The following is a 24,083-nucleotide window of genomic DNA, read 5'->3' on the forward strand; positions in this document are numbered from 1 at the left end:
ATAATCAATTGTACCATTATGGGGGGATGGGATAGTCCCTGTTTGAACATGACATTCAAACCAGGAGTAAGATTGTTGCAGGCTGGCACAAAATCTGCTTCTTTCCATTCTTCAGATACCTATTTATTTCAGACGTACTTGGCCACCTTCTGTTTAGAACTCTTGGGGTGGTCTACATACAGCAAGTCCCACCATCTTGAATACAGGATAGCCTTGCTGGGCATACATGTTCACGTCAGAGGTGGGACCATGGCTCAAGGGTAGAGGACCTGCTTGGCAAGCAGAAGGTTCCAGGCTCAATCCCTGCCTTCTCTAGTTAAAAGGATTGGGTGGTTGGTGATATGAATGATTTTTGAGATCATGGAAAGCTGCTGCCAAGCTGAGTATACAGTGCTGACCTTGAAAGACTAGTGGTCAGACACAAGATAAGTCAGCTTCACAAGTTCACATCCTGTGCTAGAGAGCAGCAGCCAAGAGGGCCATGCTCCTACCATTCTGCTGGGGGCCGAATTACATGTTATAGTGGAGATTCACAAGCACATCTTCTAATTATAATCTTAAAAAGAGGAGAGGGGAAGGGAAAAGAGGGGACTGCAGCACACTTCCCCTCCCATTATTTCCCCCCAATGGAAACTGGACCCTCTCAAATGTCCATCAGCCCCTGGGAGGCAGGGGAGATATAATATGGGTGCCTACCCTTTTTGCTTAAACAGAGCTAGCAGCTACTGGGGTGGGGGTCTGTTTTCAAATCAATTATGGAAATGGTGTAGGAAAGAAATGTTAACTCCTCCGCCATAAACATCTCGCACTCAACAATGGGTATATACTAAGGTTAAATTACATACTGGGAAATCAGATTATGAATCCCTGACATCTTTTATAGTTTGACTCTTTCAGCCTATTTGCACCCAGAAGATTCACAGACTCTCACTGTACAAGGACAAAATCAGAGAACTCAAAGGATTCAAAACTTCTGAAAGTTTAATCCATCCCCAACTGGTGGTGGTGGTGGTGGTGGTGGTGGTGCAAACCTTTCTACCAGCTTTCTACTTGATTCTCATGACTCTACAAGAGCCCTGTCTTCACCAGTAGTTTGGTGAACAAGCTCTAAGTCAACAATTCTAAGTAGGTCAAATCAAAATCCTACTTCAAGTCTGTTCAACAGGCCTTACTCCCAGGAAAATATCCTTAGAATTGCAACTGCTTTTGCACAGGGATGTGTTGCAAAAGGCATTGGAGCAGACATGCAAATATATGTACACATCAAGCAATATATGCAAAATTCCAACTAGAACCAGTCGTGGACAATAAGGCCACAGCTTCACTGGGAATGGGAGCAGACCTGAATGGTAAGCCTTAGATGATACTGAGATAGTCTACTGCACATAAAATTGATAGAAACCTTAAATGCAGGTTGTTATTCATTAAATACTTTATATATATATAAAAAGGTAAAGGTAGTCCCCTGTGCAAGCGCCAGTCATTTCTGACTCTGGGGTGACGTCACATCATGACATATTCACAGCAGACTTTTTACAGGGTGGTTTGCCATTGCCTTCCCCATCATCTACACTTTTCCCCCAGCAAGCCGGGTACTCATTTTACCGACCTCGGAAGGATGGAAGGCTGAGCCAACCTTGAGCCGGCTACCTGAACCCAGCTTCCACCGGATCGAACTCAGGTCATGAGCAGAGAGCTTGGACTGCAGTACTGCAGCTTTACCACTCTGTGCCACGGGGCTTTTAAAAATATTTTATAACATCTGACAAAATAAAGATGATAAAAGGTGGCTGGATCAGGCTTAGCTAAGGCTGTTGTCCCTAGCTGTAAGCCTGCCACAACTGCCCTGCCCAATGCCCAGGAGCCAACCACCACATGTTCCTTCTAGCCTCATATCCCAGAAAAGGGAATGGAGATCCCTACCAGGCATGTGTGACCTGCACTGCTGCAGTGACAGATGACTGAGGAAGGGAGGAGTGTGAGGCAGCTGAGTAGGAGTGGGGTGACAGGGCAGTAGCAGAAGTTGTTTTCCATCAAAACCTGCTGCCTCACCTCACTGTAGAGCCAACCATGAATACAGCAAAGGCTGTTTTCCTGTGAAGGAAAACTAGGCAGGGTAACTAGTTCAAGTTTACACACCAGTGGTGGATGGGTGGTGAGGGATCATTTCAGCCAACATCCATGGTTAAAGAAAAGAACTGGACATCCACACACAAACTTCACCATCCCCAGAGAAGAGTGAAGTACTTTCATATTACATCTCCAAGTCAATGTAAATTTCCAAAGATGTGGACCTGGGTTTTCTCCAAGAGATATTTAAATGCCCGTCTACTTTAAGAGCACCTTGATAAGCATCTTCATAGATAATGGAATCCCTATCAAAAGAGTCAACTGTAAAAAGCTGACTATGTTTTTCCATACAGATTTTAGAGTAAGGACTGCAGTGATCTTTTGTGTTCATTTTTAGCCAACACTGGTCTACAACTACTGCTTAAATGGACTACAACAGAAATATTAATATTCCTCTGCATATTTTATATATTTAATTAGCTATCTATCCTGGCTGTTTAGGTCTTCTAGACCCTTTTTGCTCCTGAATGGACCCTGAAGTTATTCTTGACTATTCTCTGCCATTCCTTGGAAGTTAAATCTGAGCTTTTACGTAACATATTCAAGATAACATCTGCAGTGATATAACAAGATTCTTAAATAGCAGTTTTCCCTTCCTGCCCTCCCACTAGTCTTTAAGCTATATAGTCATGGAACAATTGGAAGTTTAAAAGAGTTTGGAAACAATTCCTTCTATTTAGCTTCAAAGGGAACCTTTCATGGATAAGAGAGGAACTTCCAACTCAACATCATCAGGTCCAAGCAATTGGTTTAACATACCAGTTTTAATGAACACATGCTCTTGTCAGTCTCTGCCCACTGAGAGACAGGCTTGACTTTGTTCTCCAAGAATGAGCTAAATAATTTGAAGATTCCTTGTAGCTCTAAGTGCAGTGTCCTTTCCTATGGCACATAATAGCATCTGAGCATTAGTCACACAGCTATTTTATGTTTCTTTTTAGCAGTCTTGCGAAATAATGTTTTGCCTCTCAGAGTAAATCTTTTGTTCTAGCCAAACCACAAAGTTAGATTGTTGAATTGTATTAACACATGATATAATTCATAGGACAGGTAGGTCAGATACTGGCCTAGGCTAAATAAAAAAGATGTGCAAACTCTATTTGTTTAATTCATAACTGGCTGTGAATTTCCAGAAACCTTTACCCAGCCTGGGTGCAAAGAAAGAGGATGAGGGTTGACAGCATTGCACATCAAACCAAAGCCCTGTTTAGCCTCATTTTCAAGTATTAAACATCAGTCTGGAGTGATTTTTCAGAAGTATGAGCACAGAGATTCATCAGAAGCCCTATCAGGATTCTAAAAACCAGCCTCTATTAACAGGCATGGATATCAAGTATCCAGAATATATATGCTGTTTAACAACAGAGACTGGCGAGAGCTAAAGTGCAATGCTATGAATACAAGTGCTGTACAGGTGAGCCACACACTTCAGCCCTACTTGCCATTTAAAGCTTTTAAGGTTTGCCTAATTAGCTGCTAGGGGTGTTGTTACTGAAATGTTATGCTGTCATCAGGGGGTTGCTTCCAATGACTGTTAGGATTCGGTTTGCCAGGTCCCCAACATCCCAATTTCTGACTCATTGTTAGCTATTTAGCATATTTTTATCTTCTTGCCCTTCCTCCAAAGAGCTCAGGGTAGTGGACATCGATCTCCCTGCCTCAATTTCATCCTCAAAACAACACTGTGAGGTAGGTTAGATTGAGAGAGAGTGACACGCCCAAGGTCACCTGTTAAAGTCGGGATTGAATCCTTTGGTCTCTCTGATCCTAGCCTGATACTCCACTGATGCTAAGGAGTAGAGGGAATGAGGAAAATCCTGCTGAATTTCATCTAGGCTTTTTTCCTCCTCTTCCTTGTTTGGGTAGGGCCAGAGATACAAGCCCTTGGGTGCCAACCAAAGGGCTCTTGGCCATTAACTTGCCAGCTGGGGCCAGAGGTAAGCTGCTTGGCATTTGTTTGCATTTTCATGGCTTATTTGTTTTGTCATTTGGAATTTTTCCTCATGGGAAACTCCAGGCAGAAAAGTGGCCTAAAATGAGTTACCACAGATAGGCACGTATAGGAGGGAACTCATATATTCAGGCATATATTCAGACCTAAGATGGTACAGTCCAGGAAAGACTTTACCAAATGTTTCTGCTGACTATGCAAGCTGACCCATCACATTCTGAACCATCTGAAAGACTGACAAACACACACATACTCCTTTTAACAACACACTACTGTTACATTGCCTGCTTTTTTGGAACATGTAACACTAATGAGGGAACAGTTCCACAAAAGCTTTAGAAAGCAGTGATGTAGGTCAGATACCACCTGACTGTCCCAGGTGAAAAATATGACTCAGATCAGAACATAGTTGCCCAGCAAAGATTCATGCTTCTTTATGAGTGCCTAGAGTTAAAACTGTCCCTCATTTGAATTAATACTCTGCTGGAAAATGCTCACATTGGTGTAACCATTGAGGGCTAAATGGCAGAGAGAAACCTTGTTTGGTTAATACTTATGTAGGTATTAATACAGAAAGAAAATATCCAGAAGGGCTCTTTTGCAGCCAGTTACTACTTAATTGCAAGGTGGACATGAAGACTAATAACCGCACAGCAGAACAAGGAGGAAGAGACAGTATCTACTCAAGAGAGGGAGAGAAGAGGATTTTATGCTCCCCTTGTGTCAGGAAGGTTCTGCAGGGCAGGCAAATTGCAGACCAACACTTCCAATAACCCATTGATCTCTTCTTCAATAATCCTGGCAAGAAGAGACAGGTGAGCCTTCCTTATGCAAAGTAGTCACATGCAGCTGCCTTCTGAACTATAAACATTTTTACCCCAGCAGGTTCATCGGTACCTCTCTGTCTGGCGGCCATATGATCTCCGTGCAGTCTGTTTTCCAACTATTTGAGGAAACAACCACAGTGGGACAGGAGTAATTTGGTGCCACACCAAAAATGGTTTTAAAACTACAAATGAGAACCGCTAATGCCACGAGAGAAATTGACTAAGTGCGCCCATACTGTTTCTGAGCATTGGTTCCAGACAATAGGAAGTGACTTGATCCGACGAAGGCTGACGCCAAAACACGGGTTTCAAAACCTAGGAATTGAGTTAACTTCAACTACACTTCATTGTAAAGATATTGCTACACTGCATAAACTTTCACGGCATTGCAAAACAGCCTAGACTCTGCTATCTACATTTACTGACTGAGAAGGGTCTCTGCACCTACAACGACTTTCCTTACATTTGAGTTGTCATTCTTGGTGGACTCTCTTTAGTTTTTTTTGTATACTGGCTAGTGTTTCCTGTAAATCATGTTTGTTGTGAATTGTGCTTAAGCAATTACATAATATGTAGATTGAATATTTATTTAGTTGGTGTTTTTGCATCATGCTACTTTAGCTTGTTTTGTAAAAAATCCATTGAGCACGGGTTTCTCCTATTTCTCAACCTCCAGGTGGTGGCTGGAGATCTCCTGGGATTGCAACTGATCTCAAGGTGACAGCGATCAATTCCCCTGAAAAAAATGGCCATTTGGAATGTGGACTCTATGGCACTGTACCCCACTGAAGCTCTTTGTCCCTTCAAGGATATTCACCTGCAAAGCTTCATTAGTCAATCAGATTCCATTACTTACATTGATCAAAGCCATAATCCAGAAGGCATAAGAGACCCGAGTCACCACCAGTCCTTTTGTGGGCAGGTCATAGTGTGACAGGTTTCCAGGATGATGTGGGACCAATGACTTTCGGATGTGAGGGAGATTGCTGCTACCGTTGGCTGTGACATTTGTCAAGATGCAGTTGGTGTCCGACAGAAAAGGGTCAGCTATCAAAGGGCTTAGAAGGGCACCAAAACCCACAAAGAAATGAAGAGCCTGCAGAAAAGAACAAGCAAACAGATTTTTAGTCCTAGCATTACCCAGGATCTGGTGACAACAAAGGCTGGCCAGATTAAGTTTAATCAGACAAACAAGAAACCTAGAACAATGGTTAGAACTACTGCAGGTAACTTGGAAGGCCTGGGTTCTGTTCAAACATTCTTCTAGAATTAAGTCTTTTCCTATCACTACTAATTCATAATAGCAGAAATTGTTCTCTCTGCACAAAACTATCAATGGTATTGGAGTCCCACGTAGGCCAGAAAATGGTGTTACATAAAAATCTGCTGCAGTTAATTAATGATCCTTGGGAGGTCTTTTTGATACTGAGAGGTCTTGCCCCATTAGATTCAAGCAACTAGTGCATAATGTTCAAGTTCCTCTGATCTCTCATAATAACCTGCATTAACCAGAGGAGTCACACCCTGATGGGCAATTGTGGTTTGGTGCATGACTTCTCTGCAAGGAATATCCTGGGAGTAGAGGAAGGAATGTCTTTCCCAAAGTTTCATAACTGATGAATGCTACTTCATCCAAGTGGGGACGTGGGTGGCTGCTGTGCATAGATGTCCTGGAAGTACCTGGTGAAAGATGTTAAAATGCTACAGTCCTAGTAAACTTTTGAAACTGGTCAGTTAGGCTAAATCCAGGCGTCAAGAAAAAGCTCTTTTTCATTACAGGAGTATGGACTCTCCCCTGGCACACAGTGTAGAGACCTCCTCAGCAGCAGTTCAAGATATTTTGCTACCTAAGGCAGCTGGGATAGAACCCACCTCACCCCTGTCCATAAGCCTGAGGAGATAATCTTTTTTACCTCTTAGTGCTCCCTCCACCGCCATAGGCCATGTATGCTCAAATAGGCCTTCTCAAATGTTCATCTTGCAACCAAAAGTGGTGGCTGAACTCTTGCAAGGAGGAGGAGGAGGAATCTCTCCAGAGCTCTGCAACTGGCATATGTCGCTTACTGCTGTGTTTTTAAAGAATCCTGGAGAAACTAGGAGGTAAGGAGGACTGTCACCTCTGGCCAATGATGGCAAGTTGCTTTCCCCCAAAATCTGCCTCCCAAGGTGACCTGTCTCAGGTAGCCTCTTTACAGAGCTCTGGACTTCCTGGCTTGAAAGACATTACTGTTTGTCACGACAAATTATAGTGCTTTAATGAATGCCCCTTTGATTCTGAAAAAACAGGATTTAATAAAATTGTTAAACAGGAAGCTTTCAAGTTCTGCTCTGCAGCTGAAGGACAGAGGGAGGGAGCGTGCAAGCCCAAAGCTATATGAGGCCTATTCTCATCACACCCACAAAAGGAGTTTGAAAGCAACCTTTGACCAATCTATTTCTTTCACATTATAAAAGTGACCCTCACTGATCAGGAGATTATTTTTCTTACAAGTGTCCAACATCATCACACGCGAGGTTCTTCCTTTTCTCCCTCCTCCCACCCACGCACATAAAGCAGCACCTAAAATGGTGCCTGTTGCAAGAGGTGTCCATTTGATCTACAGGCAAGAACAACAAAGCCCTGCTTTGTTCACATGCACATTTCTACTGATCAATGAAGCTTCTACCATTTATTTAACTGGGTGACAAACCTAGTATTTATTATCATAACGAACATGTCAAAGAGAACAAACCAGCTGCCTGAACTCAATTATTCAGAGTATAATTACTTCCTAATGCAAACAACACAATTCACGTTCTGGGGTTACAACACTACCTTCCTGAAGTGACTGAAAGTATTGGCATTTGTGAGTAGCTTTATGCTGTACATAGGCATGGATCCCTCCTAGATGTTTCTACAGGTGGTAGGATTTCTGCCCATAGCCACCTGACAGCCTGCTTCTGGAGGAGCAGGGAACAGGATTTCAGAGGCCATTGCAAGCTGCTGTGAGATGGGGAGGCAGGAAAAATCCTACTCTGTGGGCAAAATTCCTTTCTCCTGCAGAAATGTTGGTCTGGATCAATCCCACAGTCATGAGCAGACAACTCTGGACTTGTCTTGCACTTTGCAGGCAGGACCAGTTAAGTCTGCTCTGCAATTGTGCCGTCAGGCCCTAGAAAGCAAGACTTGAGGAGGGCATCAACAGCAGGAAGCAGCCAGGAACTGGAGACAAGGAGCTGGTACTGACTCCCAGGTTTGTGCCTAGCAGACTGGTAGTCTTCCCAAGCCTCAGCAGGCTGGGAGGTAATGAAGCTCAGCTGCACTGCACTGCTGGCAGGGGCTAGGGTCCAGTGCTGCACTGTGCTTTGGCCAGGATCCTGTGAAGAAGTATTGCTCTCGCTTCATAGCTCTGGATAGGGATGCATGCAGCCAACCTGCCACTTCACCTCCTTTGGTAAACCGGGGCCTTCTGTTGCTGCTGTTCCTGCAGAGTGGAGAGGGGTTCCCTGGGGTCCCATGTTCAAGCCTTATGCAGTGGAGGCATGGTGGCTATTTCAGCAGCCAGGTCACACTTGTAGGTTCCAACAGGGTGGCCTCTGGCACTTCATCCATGGGTGCCTCTGTCAAGTTAGGCCTTTCCCGGTCTCCCCCAGGTCCTCCTCAGCTGATGGCATTGGTTTAGGGTGGTAAACAGGAGTACAAAGTAGGTAGATCCAATAGTCAGAAATATGCTGACAAAAATTATGCTTGAAACCATGAGCTCTGACACTGAAGCCACCACATCACAAAACTTATCATTTAATGCAGATACAAATCAATAGGTATATAAATTTTTAAGAACAATTTTTTTTTTACTTTAAACAATATAGATCTTTTTTCTAGATACATTAATTGTGGACCTTATTACAATTCAAGTAGTACAGAACTCCAGACAGGTCTGATGAATGAAACACTCCAATTCAGTCAATAATATCACAATCCAAATCCAATATCTTCTTCTTCTTTCTTCTCCTTAACCAGTAAAGAGCTCATTATAATTCAACTGGTGTAGAACTCCATTCAGGTCTAATGAATGTGAAACTCCAACCCAGTGAACAGTCCAGTCGGTAGAGAACTGCAAAATTCCAATCCAACAATTCAGCTGGTAGAGAACTGCAAAATGACAATCTAGCAATTCAACAGGTAGAGAACTGCAAAATTCAAACTGCAAAAATCAGACTTCAGCATACCTGCCAACATCACAAATCCACCAAAGTAAATAAAGAGCTCAAAAGTCACATTTGTATGACAAACCAAGAGCTTCCTGCTTCACTCACTTCATTGTGAAATCCAAAGTCAGCAGCTGTGGTTGGAATCTGTTTGACTTTGAAGATTTTATATCAAAATGGGTGAGGAGCCAGCTGTGATGATGCTGTGTAAGATTCTCTTGTACTACATTGTCCCTTCCGTCTTTGGGCAACAGATCCTGCACTTTCAGTTTAGCACTCAAATGTTAAACTGAGATTAGGAATAGAACGAAATTTGAGTCCAGTGGCACTTTTAAGACCAACAAAGTTTTACTCAGGGCATGAGCTTTTGTGTGCAAGCACATATCTTCAGATACAATGGAATGAAAATAGAAATAACAGTCATACATATAGAGGGTGGGCACTCAATTAGCATACAGAGTAATGAAGGTGTTTTAACCAGATTAAAAGAATAATTAGCTTAGTATATATGGTTATCATCTGTTTGGGTTCAACTTGGGGGGGGGGGAGACATACCAAAGGTTATAAATATGTCAGAATTGGAGATTGATGTATTCTTAATTATGGTGAGAAAAGATATTTGAGTCCCGTGGCACCTTTAAGACCAACCAAGTTTTAGTTTTATTCAAGGTATGAGCTTTCATGTGCAAGCACAATTCTTCAGATACAAAGGAATATCTTGACTACTCCAGATCTCTTTGGGACTCAATTTCCTTGGTTGTAAAATAGGATAACACCTCCTAACAAGACAGTGAAAATGGATACTTCAAACTGAAGAGAGAATTTAGGTAGAGCCAGAACAAGCATGAAGGTACACAATATGGAAATCAACAGAATTTCAAAATAAAGTAGGAAGAGAGCTTTTTGTTGTTGTCTTACCTGCAGGAAGACAGCAGAGTCCTTCTGATAGATCTTCACCAGCTGCATATTGGAGAGAGTGTCGATGCATCCCATTGCCAGCCCAGCCATGGCCATGACCACTGCGAGCACCACCACATTGTGGCAGAAAGGGATAATGGCAAAAACCACAGAGATCGCAAGGGATGATGCAAAAAGGGCAAGCAAAGACTGAGCCAACCTGGACCAAACAAAAGAGGCAGAGGTCATCTCTGTCTACATCATTTTTAGCTCTACCCTTCAGGGCTCCAAACAAGATTTTCCCAACACCTCTGGGGGGGCAGGTTTAACAGAGAACGTAGCTGCCCCCAAGGTCACTCCAGTGGCCTCTGAAGTAAAGTGGGGATTTGAACTGTGGCCTTCCAGTCATAGCCAGCTTTCTAACCATTAGAGTAGACTGCTTCTTGTTCTTTACTTCTCTTTTCATCGTTAACCCATGTGTGCTAGTGGCTACAGCCTATAAAAAGCTTTTACAAAATAAATGCAAAGCACACTTTGCAGGCAATTACATCTAGGATATGGGTTTAAGAGTGCTTAACTCTATGTTGGATTGTGGACATCATATGACTCATCTTGGATTCAGTTTCTCTCACTGGGCCAAGCCCAGTCATTACTCTTGTAAGAACTTAACTGCCCTTGAAACCACTTACGACTTTGGGATTACTGCCCTTGAAACCACTTACGACTTTTGGGATGCAAATTAGCCATCTAAAGACTGCATTGAGATGCTGTTGTGGATCCATCAGAAGATTTCTGCATGCTCTATGGTCCTTGTGCTAGCAGAAATGTGAAAAACCCTTACCATAGTTCCCCCCCACACACACACACACATACACATCACATCCTGCATCATTCCTTGACTAGCGCAAGATGTTGTGTCTGAAATTTTTGGGCACTATAAGATATAGGGAGGGAAGCACTAGGTGTTGCACAAGAACTTGCACTAGCAGAACTATGCCAAGTCTGTTTATGTTTTTGCTTGCACATAGCCGGATTTAAGCCTCTCCCCAAAGCACAGGTTCCAGTTAATTCCCTTTGCTATACACAGTGGTGCTTGGCTGGCCTTTGTGTCCATCACAAAGCTACTGAAATAAGTTTTCAAAGTGTAAATAAGCAAAAGAGGGCTTAAAATAGTAAAATGCATAACAAACGTCAGACTGGATAAAACAAAACAAAAAAGATAACCTGCTTGAAACATTAAAAGGGAAGGCACTTTCACTAGAGGTAGGTTGCATTGAGGTACTTACGCAAAACTTTTCCTACAACAGACAACTTCTACACTTATGTGGTGCAAATGCAGGATTCACAGACTGGTATGTAACTTTTTATAAGCCTCACAGTAGCCATGTGCAGTAGATTTTTATTGCTCATATTTGATGGAATGGGAATTCAAGGCTGAATGAAAGGGCATTCCTGTGATAACTAGTAGGTTCATGAGTATCACAGTGGGAGCACTTATCACTGATGGAGCAGTGAAGGAACAGCTAGACACATTGGTTAAGCAGCATTCTACCGTTACACAACCTGAAAATACTATTCATCATAAAAAGCCAGGTAATTTACCCCAGATTCTAAAATGAGGCCCAGTAAACCTTCCCACTGATATCTGAGCCAGTGGCTGCGTTTATTCGCCTTGAGTTTGCAGGTGCAGAAATTGTTATTTGCACTCTTGCCTCCATCCCCAAGCAGCCAATGTCCCTTCCATTCTCACCCCTTTCCCCCAGCAACTTTAAATGCAGCAGGGCAAGCAAGGATTTTGTAATAATTCAGGAAGCCCTGCTGGACAAGCTTGTTTTAAAATGTCCAGGGAACAAGAAGGGAGGGAGCATTAGGTACTCTGGAATAGGAAGAAAGCAGAGCATTATAGCAATGATGAGGGGCAGGAAGAGGGGAGAAGTCTTAGTGAACACTCTTTGCCGAGCCAGCACTGAACAAAACATACCTTACTTAAACATCTTCATTTTTCTGGCAAAAGTTACATTTTAAAATTGGAAACATCCCATAATTAGTGTTGTGGGGGTGGGACACCCTGTTGTATCTCAATGTATAAGGCTTCAAAGTTCTTATTCTAACTATTCACTGAAGTGAAAGCAAGTTGAGCTCATGTACACACTCTCCCACTCAAAATTTAAATTGTGGCCATTTCTCCAGCCAAATGCAGAGAAAGACACTAAAACCACAGTAGCAGCAGCACAAGATTAGCAGGCAAGGGGTGAGAGGAATTGCAGTTAGACCTGCAGAACAATAATGTGCCTGCTAATTAGGGTTGCCAGTCTCCAGGTGGGGCAATTAATTACCTTTAATTTCTCTCACTATAATTCTTTCTAACTTATGCTATCTCCTCTTTCTCTTTTTATTTAAGTATTCCCTTTCGTTTGGCTTGGGGTGAAGCAAGGCAATATTCTTAACTTAAGAGTCAAAACTTCTGGTCCAATTATCAATTAATTTATCCTTAATAGGATATTTATTTATATATTTAATTAATTAATGGTGAACTTTATCTTAAGTGCTAAATAATATGTGCTACAAGGTTATATATACTATAGTGCTTTATGAACAGTAAAATTTTGTTATGTGTGGAATTAATCTACGTGATACTACTTCATTCAACAAAGTTCTGTGTAACTTGGAATCTTCAATAAACTTATCGTATTAAAAAAAAAAAAGATCACCACCCATAATTAGAACTGGTCTCTAGAGTGCAACAATCACTTCTGTAAAAAATGATTGCTTTGGAATATGGACTCTTAATTGCAATATACCCCACTGACATCCTTCCCCAAGCTCTACTCCCAAATCTCCAGGAATTTCCCAGCCTTCAGTTGGCAACTCTAAACTTGTGTGATATAATTTAACATTCATGTAAAAAATTGTTTGTTTCCATTAGTTTTAATAGGAAACATTTCCAGCAGTAACTCCTGTTTTCCATACAATTTAGATGTTATTTTCAGGCACTGAACTCCTCATCCAAGAGAAAATTACTGTAAACATTTCAGAGACAGAAAACAGCCTTTGTTTTAGAGGTAATTAAGATCAAAGCACATTTGCAGATGTCAGGTTTGAGTGACATCCTTTAGAACAGTAGGTCAGACTCAACAGATTATTCCTGCCAAATTTCAGAGAAATAAATTAAAATGTCCAAAGTTTTATTGGAATTAAACGCAAAATATGCCAGAAAGAACCTATCTGTTGTAATGGCTGAATGCTTCTAGTTATGCCAGTTTAACATCTCTTGATTGTCTTGGCCTGTTTTGATGACTAAATGTTTCCTGTATATCAGTTTAACATCTCTTGTTTGTGCATGTCTCCCAGTGACCACACGTATCAGAAATACTTTATTTTATTTTACTGCTTTACTTTTAATGATTGACTGAATGCTTTCTCTTTACATTTTTCTCTTGGACATAAATATCTTTCTATGCCTCATATTAAGTGGATAAATATTTTTTTTAGATGCTATGGTGTCTATGTTTGGATTCACAAGCATTTATAAAATTGAGATACCTTCTCCCATCTCTTGTAATTTCAGCAGGGAACATCTGTGAGAGTGCTAAACAGAGCTTTTTTTGTAACAGGAATTTCTTTGCATATTAGGCCAAACACCCCTGATGTAACCAATCCTCCAAGAGTTTACAGGGCTCTTAGTACAGGCCTACTGTACGCTCCAGGAGGATTGGCTACATCAGCGGTATGTGGCCTAATATGCAAAGGAGTTCCTGCTGCAATAAAAGCCCTGAGAATTTCATTCAGCTGGGAATAAATTTGCTGCTACCTCCCAACACAGAGGGCTTGTGTAATATGTTGACTTTATTTTTAAAGAACAAAGGCAATTCTAATTTTTTTTTAAAAGTTTTGATTTGAAAGAACAGTAAGTTTGACAGTGCTTTAATTGTTCTCTTACAGGATTAAAAATTAGATTATACTGTTAGTACTACCCAGGAAGAACAAGGTTTTAAAGTTTGAATGTGCTGGAGAAGAAGAATAACTGAAACTTTCAAACAAAATTAAGTGTTTTTTATATTTATTGCTGCAAAGAGATTTCAGCATATATTCCCAAGGAACTGGAAACTGTGAACTATTGAATCATCACATTTGTCATGTTTTTGGTTTTAAAATTATTTAATTCACACCTCCTGTGAAAGTACATGCAGGATTTGGAAGAGATGACACATCCTTCAGTTATAGCAGTTCAGCAACTGAACTAAATAATGAGGGAGCTGAGATGGGCTCTTCCTCACTGGTTATCTTCAAGCAGAGGTTGAACAGCCATCTGTTGGGGATGCTTTAGCTGTAGTTTTCCTGCATTGTCTAGACAGCCTATATGATGTCTTCTGATTCTGTGATTTTAAGAGAGGCATAAAGCCTGGAACCCAGGGCAGGCCAAGGGTGTAAAACCTAACTGGAATAATCAGTTTTTTCCCTCCCATAATGACAAAGACTAAAATCTCTGATACACTCTGACTTGGATTCCAGTTTGCATGCTGATCAACTAGTAGAGCCATCTGCAGTAAGGTTGCCAGGTCCAACTCAAGAAATATCTGGAGACTTTGGGAGTGGAGCCAGGAGCAAGGATGTGACAACCACAATTGAACTCCAAAGGGAGTTCTGGCATCTCATTTAAAAGGACAGTGTTCCTTTTAAATGCCTTCCCTTCATTGGAAATAATGGAGGATGGGGGCACCTTCTTTAGGGGCTCGTAGAATTGGATTCCCTGGTCCAATCTTTTTGAAACTTGTGGGGGTGTTCAAGGAGATGCACCAGATGCTATGCTGAACATTTGGTGCTTCTACCTCATAAAACTGCCCCCCCCCCAAACCCCAGATAGTCACAGATCGATTCTCCATTATACTCTATGGGGACCAATCTCCACAGGGTACAATGGAGTGCCCAGTGGACATTTTCCCCACCCCTGCTTTTTTATAACCCTGAAGCAGGAGGAGGGCCTCCAAACCAGGGGATCCCCTGCCCCCTACTGGAGATTGGCAACCCTAACTGCTAGAAAGTAAAATTTGCATGGATAGCTTCAGTCTGGTTTCCCTGATAGATGCCGACATGACTGTGCGAGTTGTTACATTTCTCTCCTTCCTGTTTGTTAAAATCTTGTCTAGGGAAAATTAGGCCCTCTTTGATACAGGTTATTCTTAGTTATTTGAAAGAGAAGATTTTCACAAAGCCTTTGAAGGGAGACATCCCACATTTTTTTGCGGGGCGGGGGGATCCTCACTGTCTGTGGATGATCCAGTGAATGAGTTGTAGGCCTGTATTAAATCTACCTCTTCTTCGCAAGGTGTTTGAGTGAATTGTGTCAAAAGCAACTCTTTGTATTTCTTGATAATATAGTTCAATTTGGCTTCAGGCTGGGCTACGGGACTCTTTGGTTATGAAAACTAGAGTATTTTGGCTGGGAGATCCAAATTCAAATCCCCTTTCTGCCATGGAAGCTTGTTAGATGACCTTGGGCCAGCTGCTCTCTCAGCTTATCCCACCTTACAGGGTTGTTGTGAGGCTAAAATAGAGGAGAATCATATAAACCGTTTTGGGTCCTCATTGGGGAGAAAGACAGTAAAATAAATATGGGACTCAAACAGCATTAGTTGCTCTGGTGAATGATGTCCATTGGATAGAAGAAATGCCTCTCTATTGGTCCTTCTGAATTTGTCAGCAGCATTTGATGCTGTCAATCATAATATCTTGGTGCACCAACTTGAATATCAGATGGGGAAGAGGCTTTGGGGTTCCCAGGAATCTGTGGCTTCCCCCATGGAATTCAATACCTCAGCAAGATCTTTGGAATTTAGCATCTTCCATATATTGACGATACGCAGCTATGTATCACTATATGTCCCTGGATACTGGTGTCTTGGCCTTTTTCAATGTCTGCTCAAGTGTTTGACAGCTGAGTAAGTTGAAGCTGAAGCCAGACAAGACATAGTGAACGCTGATCAGGAAGACTGATGCTTTGGAGATGTAATTTTCCCTCATGGATAAAGCATTAGTAGGTTAGGAAACTGTGCCTACACTTGCAAATGTAAAATAAGTAAGTACTGTTGCTAGGAGTGCTTTTTTCCAGACTGGCTCAAAAGCTTCACTGCTTCTTTGACACAACCAACCCAGCCACACTTATCTACACAGCTGTAACCTCAAGACTGGGTTATTGCCCTGTGCTTTGTATGGCACTGCCTTTGAAGATAACTCTAAAAATTCAGCTCATGCAGAACACAGCAGCCTGTATGCCAACAGGAATCAGTCAAATCAGCTATATTACAAATAATATTAGTTCTGCTGCAGAGGCTACCATTTTGTTTTTGGGTTCAACTGAAAGCACTGACTCTACTTGAGGAGCTGCCTGAGAACATCTCATGTAAAAACCATGGAGGAGTCATCTCTGCCACTATGTGGTCTCATTTCAATGCTCTACTGCTCTTCATGGCATGCATGCAAAGGCAGGCAGAGGCCATTGCACCCTTGCTCTCTAAACTCTTAGAAAGGCAACAAGGAAATATGCCAGCTCTCTAGAGTCTCTTGAACCAGTAGAGGGCTGCATGCCTCATAGACTGGATACTACTGAGCTGGAAGACCTAGATTTTGCCATACAGTTGAGCCACTTCCCATAGCCTTTGGGGCAGACTGGCAGACCTGAGGTGGAAGATCCAAGTGGCAAATCCTTCAAAATAACAATATTCACACCAGCTCACATCTGCTCTCAGATGCCTCAAGGCCCAGCAAGTTTATCGCATGCCCAGGTGCCAAGATGAGCAGAAAAACTGCACCCATGATTCACATGGAGCTATTGGCACTTTCTGAAAAACCTGACACAGAAGTTTGCCCTGTTCAGCTTGATGGGACTGGGAAGGCCTTCTTATGCAGCCAGATATATCAGCCTGCAAGTTAGGAGAGCATAAAATGAAGGGAAGTGAGCCCTGCCTGTGCTAACTGATCCTACTTGCTGCCAGGGCTACCATAAACTAAAGAGCCCTAATTATGGCCAATGAGCTGGTCAGCCCACTGCACGAGACAGCAGAACTCAAACTGGCACAGCAAAGCTTGGAAACTGCTCAAGAATGAAAGCAGGCAGGCAGGAAGGAAGGAAGGAAGGAAAACACAGACTAGACAGTAAAGCATGGAAAAGACTGGAACAAGCAATATCTCAGTCTGCTGTGTAGAAGGAGAGCAGGGAACAAGCAGCACACAAAAGCTCCCTTAGCCAACCAGAGGAATAAATTCATTCTCACCGACAGCTGCAGTCATAAAAACACTTTCCTGGGAGTAGCCCTGCTGAATAAAATGGGACTACTGAGTAGACCTGCTCCAGCTTAACCCCTGTGGTATTGTGAGAAATCAGGCAATTTGTTCTGTATCTGCTAGCCATGGGGAAGAGCAGAGAGCTGGGCAGGGTGCTGAAGTGCCATGCTCAGGAATCCCCCACAGGCTCTTTCTCCTCTGGTTTCATGTAATTGGGCACTGCTGACTCACCTAGCTTAATCTCAAAGCACTGAGAACTAGAAACTGCGTCGGCGAAGCGGAGGGTCAGCAACTGATGGTTGATCATATTGAATGCAGCCAATAGGTCTAACAACCAACAGTACCGCCGAACCACCTTGATCCAGATGCCGCTGGAGATCATCCATGAGGGCGACAAGCACTGTCTCCATCCCATGGCCCGGACGGAAGCCGGACTGGTATGGATCTAAGGTGGAAGCGTCATCCAGTATACCAAATGTACCCAGTATACCAAATGAGACCGTACCATCGATTTATACAGGGGCATTATGATACTGGCTGATTTGTTTTCAATTCCCTTCCTAATAATTCCCAGCATGGTGTTGGCCTTTTTTATTGCCATTGCACACTGTCTTGACATTTTCAATGAGTTACCTATCATGACCCCAAGATCTCTCTCTTGGTCAGTCTCTGCCAGTTCACAACACATCAACTTGTATTTGTAGCTGGGATTCTTTGAAGAAATTTTTATTGTTGGTCTTTACGTTTTTTGCAATATGCTCCTCATAGTCCCTTTTTTGTCTGCCTGATCACAGTCTTGCATTTGATTTGCCACAGCCTGTGTTCCATTTTATTAATCTCACTTGGACTAGCTTTCCACCACTTAAAGGAGTCCTTCTTACCTTTTACATCTTCCATTACTTTGTTTGTTAACCATGCAGGCCTTTTCTTATACCTATTTGTGCCTTTCCTAACCTGTGGTATATATTTTATCTGAGCTTCTAGGATTGTAGTTTTAAATAGCCTCCAAGCTTCCCCAAGGTTTTTGACTGTATTACCTTTCCTTTCAGTTTCCTCTTCACATGCCTCCTCATCTCAGAGAATTTACCCCTTTTAAAGTTAAACGTGGTTGTGCTGGTCTTTTGGGACAACTCCCTATTTATACAAATGGTGAAATCAATAACGTTATGGTGCAATCACTTTTACATCTCTCACCAAGTCTTGGGCATTACTTAGGACCAAATCCAGGATTGCCCCACCCCTGGTAGGTTTTGTGACCATCTGCTCCATAGCACAGTCATTGAGGGTGTCTAGAAACTCAATCTCTTTCTCTCGACCTGAACACATATTGATCCAATCAATCTGCGAGTAATTAAAATCACCTATTATGACACAGTTTTTACATTTAGCCACTTTCTTTAATCCTTCCATCATATTATAATCATCTTCTATCTTTTGATTTGGTGGGTGATAACAAACTCCCATAGTTAAATTGCCTTTTGGGCCCTCTATTTCGACCCAAAGCATTCTAGAAGGGAATCTAATCCTCTGACCTCAGTCTTACTGGACTGTATACCCTCTCTGACATACAGAGCCACCCCACCTCCAACCCTTCCCTCCCTATCCTTCTGATATAACTTATATCCAGGAATCACCGTGTCCCACCGATTCTCCTCATTGCACCAAGTTTCTGAAACTTGCACCGATTCTCCTCATTGCACCAAGTTTCCCACAATATCTATGTTTTCCCCCAACACTAAATATTCCAACTCACCAATTTTACTTTGAACGCTTCTAGCATTTGTATACAAACATCTATAATTTCCCAGGCAAGTTAGGCCCGCAACCTTCCTCCTGCTGCCTCAAGACTTTGGCAGACAGTCCATACTGTTTGTCACCATCTCAGTGAACAACTCTGATCCATTACCTGGTAGAAAAGCAACAGCTAACCCTTCATCTCTTTGAGATGAGCCCTCTCGAACCAGAGACATTTAATCTCCTGTCGGCTTTCCCCCAAGATTTAGTTTAAAAACTGCTCTGCCACTTTTTTTATTTTAATCGCCAGCAGCCTGGTTCCATCTGGAGACAAGTGGAGACCATCTCTTTTGTACAGCTTTCGCTTGTTTCAGAAAGCATCCCAGTGCCTAACAAACTTAAACCCTTCCTCCCTACACCATCGTCTCATCCACACACTGAGACTTCTAATTTGTGTCTGTCTCTCCAGCCCTGCACGTGGAACAGGTAGCACTTCTGAGAAGGCTACCTTGGAGGTCCAGGCCTTAAGTCTCCTGCCTAGCAGCCTAAATTTTTCCTCCAGGACCTCACGACTGCATTTCCCCACATCGTTGGTGCCAACATGCACCATGACCACTGGCTCCTCCCCAGCACTGTCTATCAGCCTATCTACAACACGTGTAATGTCTGCTGCCTTCGCACCAGGCAGGCAAGTCACCATACGGTCAGTACGTGGTTTTGCCACCCAGCTGTCTACTTTCCTAAGGATCGAATCACCAACTACCAAGACCTCCCCCTCTCTCCCTGCCCAGGGATGGTTCCTTGGCACGAAAGGATACCTGCTCACCAACTGAAGAAGAGGTCCCTTCTGAGGGCGCATTCCTCAGAATGGTGCTCTGTTCCCTCTTGACCCTCATGCTCCCTGGCAGCAACGGGGCTGCCATGTTCAGAGTGGGGCTCATCTAATACGTCCCCGAGAGTCTTCTCCAAGTGCCTGACTGTTTCTGCTTCTCCAGATCAGTCACTTCGGCCTCAAGGGTATGAACTTGTTCCCTCAGGACCAGGAACTCCTTGCATCGAGCACACATCCAAGACTTCTGTCTTGTGGGCAGACAGTCATACATGTGACACTCAGTGCAAAACACTGCAAAGTCCCCACCACCCAGCTGGCATTCTACCTTCATTATATATTTTTTAAAATATACAGTCCCTTTTAAATCCTGTTTGCTTATGTGGCTCTCCTTCTGGAGGGTCTACTTACACAAAGAAAATTGGGATCTGGGTTCCTGGTCCTTACACGGCCCCCAGGCGAAGAGCCACAGGTCAACAGCCCTTTAGCTCTCGCCCTTCAGCTCGTGCCTCTGGCAAGGCGCAGCTTAATAATGCAAATAATAAGGCAATAATAAGGCCTCAGTCTGCCTCAGGAACACAGCCACTCCTAATCAATCAGCAACAATCACCTTCAGCCCGCTCAAACCAAACAAACAGCAGTTCCCCAGCAACCACAAACTCAGAATTTTCAGCAACCACAGTCACACAAACTCAGAAATTCTCAGCAACTTCCACAGCTGTTTAGAAAGCCAAACCTCACCCTTATAGTACTTCTTATCTGCTCTCTTTCAGAGCTCTCAGAAATGTGCTCAGCCTCTGGCAAGGCACAGCTTAATAATGCCAAAGAAGCCTGCAACTAGGCACAAAATTATTTATTTCTTTATTTCATGTATACCCCAGCCTTTTCTCCCAATGGGGACTCAAAGCAACTTACAGTGTTCTCCTTTTTTATATATACTCACAACAACTCCGTGAGGTAGGTTAGGCTACTGGCATGTGACTGGCTCAAGGTCATCTAGCAAGCTTCCATGGCAGAAAATCATGCAAAAGATGCATGTGCTTACTGTGGAGTTACAGCACTATTTATTTACCCAAATGCAGATTTTCAGCAAATAATTGGGGTTTGCTCACATTTATTACTTTTGCCTATTTGGGGCCATGCACATGCCAGTGATCATACAAGCAGCAATGCAAACTGCGCTGTTCAGATATAGAGGAGTGGCATCATCAGCACTTCTCCCAGTGCTGTAATCACAGTATTGGTGGGGCACACATTTAACTTCCTCTCACAGAAATCATTGAAACTTGAAGTGGGTTGTTTGAACTGGGTTGTTCCAATCACTAATCTGCAAGTGATCCTGTATCAGGAATCTAACACAATGGGGAGACCTACACCCCCTTTCAAAATGCCTATGAATTTAAATTCTGGTTGGGCATGAGAGAATTCCTATACAGGAACTGCTTCTGGTACTTGCAGCTGTACAGGTGTGTCTATGATCACCACATGTGGCAATCTACACAGGTCACATGGTATTTCTTACACAGAAGAAAAGATTTTGTCAGGTTTGCTGTGGCCCTAAACTGAGGTTTGAAGTTGAAAAATACAACTGCAAAAAATAGTAATAAGAAGAAGGGGGTGGGGGGAGGACAGGCTCTGAATGAAAAACACCCGTTAATCATGTGCCAGCAATAAACTGCCATCTCTGGGGAAACAAGGCATCAGGGGATAAAGCTGCAACAGATACAGAGGAGATGGGAGCTGTGCCAAGACTGGGGCTCTATGTACATTCTGCAGCACTAACAACCCTTCTAGCCATGTTTGATATGAGAGCACACGGAGGAATTAAACATTAATCATGATTTGTGAGCTCTTCAGAACAACATAAAGATCAGTAATACTAAAAGGGGTATGACTGGGGGGGAGGTGGCTGTAGAAAATTGAGATCCCATCTCTAATCTATATCGGAGATTACGAAAATGCTTTGTTATGCAATGCCGGCAGCCAAAACAATAACCTGCTTGATGCACAACTACATTAATTCCCAGGGTCTGACCGTGAGCAGGATGGAGGAATTGCTTGATTTCTGTTATTGTATTCAGAATTCAATTGTCCATATGTCCCAAGAGCACAGCTTTATAGTGCCATCTGACTGGACTCCCTGAACTAGATGCTTACAACAGGTTGGTGCTAGCTAGGGGCATCAAAAACATTAACCAGTTTAGTCTAGAGTGGTGCACCCATTTGTCCTGCAGCATCTGCACACTGCAAAGGATAAAATTCAGTGGTGCTGCAGGACAGAGACAGGACACATTATTCAGGACAGGTGCATGCTGTACCCTGCTACTAAGTGGCATCACAACAAAGGATGCTCACTGAGAGCCAAACTAGATGTGATAGTGGCCTTGTGGCTGCCATGAGTACGCAGCCACTATTTTAAGGTCATTAAAAATGATGTGCAGGCCCAATCCCAATCAGGCCCACACACTCTTGTCCCTTACCCACCTTTTCAAGTGCCAAATTAGCTGTGGGGCATGCAGCCATTTTGGCACTTGGTAGGGAACAGGGGGAAGAAACATCAGGACCTCTGCTCATCATGCTGAGGGCCTGATCAGGATTGAGTAAGAGCACTTTTGAAATACTTTAAAATGGTGGCAGCATGCTCATGGCTGCCACAAGATGCTGTCACCTCTAGACCAATTCCGCACTAGCCTTGTACCGGTCTCGTGCTCCTCTTCTCCATGGCGATTCTGTCTGATTTCACACAAGCTGCTGTGGGGCTGCAACCTGCTTTGCCTCTTTCCCACGGCAAGCAGAAACTGGTTTTCAGAAGATCTTGCTTGCTGTGAGAAAGAGGCGGAGTGAGTTGCATCCTTGCGGCAGCTTGTGCAAAGCAAGTACAGCTTCCCAAATGAAGGCTTCCCAAATGAAGCAGGTACAGCTTCCCAAATGGCTAACCAAAGCTACCAAGTTTATGGAAATGTGGCTTTGACACCAGATGCTGGGAACAAATAACTGTTGCATCCATGCCCTCTGAGTGCACTTCCCAGACACATCTAGCTGCCCCCTCCTGAAAACTGAATAGTGCACTAGGGATCCTTAGTCCAGTCCCACAAGTTTCTCACTACAGCCCTATGTTTTTAGTGATAGCTATACATTCTAGAGAACCCTTAAGGGAAGGAGATTGTAAGCTGCTCCGAGTCTCTGATTCAAGAAGATAAGAAGAAGAAGATATTGGATTTATATCCCGCCCTCCACTCTGAAGAGTCTCAGAGCGGCTCACAATCTCCTTTACCTTCCTCCCCCACAACAGACACCCTGTGAGGTGGGTGGGGCTGGAGAGGGCTCTCACAGCAGCTGCCCTTTCAAGGACAACCTCTGCCAGAGCTATGGCTGACCCAAGGCCATGCTAGCAGGTGCAAGTGGAGGAGTGGGGAATCAAACCCAGTTCTCCCAGATAAGAGTCCGCACACTTAACCACTACACTAAACTGGCTCTCCAAACTGGATTCAGAGAGAAGGGTGGGGTATAAATCTCCAAATTGGATTCAGAGAGAAGGGTGGGGTATAAATCTGCAAATCTTCTTCTTCTTTTACAAGGCTGATCAGAATTTTCCACATTTCCACAATCGATCAAACATTACACATTTAGAAAAACTTCACAAAACAAGCTTTGGAATCCAGAAAGAATTAAACCAAACAACTGCACAAATCCTTGTGAGCAAAGCCTTGGCAGAACTATACAAAAACACATGCCCTTCTCTCCTAGGTGGCACTGATGGGACTTCACCTGTATGTGGCAAAAATAATCAGTTCTTCATGGCCTTATAGGAGGAGTCCATGGCACAGTGGAAGAGAGTAAACTTTGCCCCGTGGTGCAGAGTGTTAAAGCTGCAGTATTGCAGTCCTAAACTCTGCTAACAACCTGAGTTCAATCCCCAGCAGAAGCTGGGTTTTCAGGTAGCCAGCTCAAGGTTGACTCAGCCTTCCATCCTTCCGAGGTCGGTAAAATGAGTACCCAGCTTGCTGGGGGGAAAGTGTAGATGACTGGGGAAGGCAATGCAAACCACACCATAAAAAGTCTGCCCTGAAAACGTTGTGAAAGCAACGTCACCTCAGAGTTGAAAACGACTGGTGCTTGCACGGGGGACCTTTCCTTGCCATTGCCTTCTCCAGTCATCTACACTTCCCCCCCAGCAAGCTGGATACTCATTTACCGACCTCGGAAGGAAGGATGGAAGGCTGAGTCAACCTGGAGCTGGCTACCT

The 24,083-nt window shown here is 43.2% G+C and overlaps 1 protein-coding gene across 1 annotated transcript in view; it reads right to left on the bottom strand.

Annotated features, from left to right (window-relative positions):
• Positions 1–24,083, bottom strand: part of MFSD4A (major facilitator superfamily domain containing 4A) — a 61,329-nt gene that overhangs the window by 26,468 nt on the left and 10,778 nt on the right. Inside the window, exons 2-3 of the mRNA XM_060231310.1 lie at positions 10,015–10,213; positions 5,765–6,004 (exon numbers count right to left, since the gene is read on the bottom strand). Of these exons, the coding sequence (XP_060087293.1) occupies positions 5,765–6,004; positions 10,015–10,213 (439 nt within the window). The remainder of the gene's footprint in view (positions 1–5,764; positions 6,005–10,014; positions 10,214–24,083) is intronic.

Source organism: Heteronotia binoei, chromosome 2 (genome assembly GCF_032191835.1).
Source record: "Heteronotia binoei isolate CCM8104 ecotype False Entrance Well chromosome 2, APGP_CSIRO_Hbin_v1, whole genome shotgun sequence".
Classification (NCBI taxonomy): Eukaryota; Metazoa; Chordata; class Lepidosauria; order Squamata; family Gekkonidae; genus Heteronotia; species Heteronotia binoei.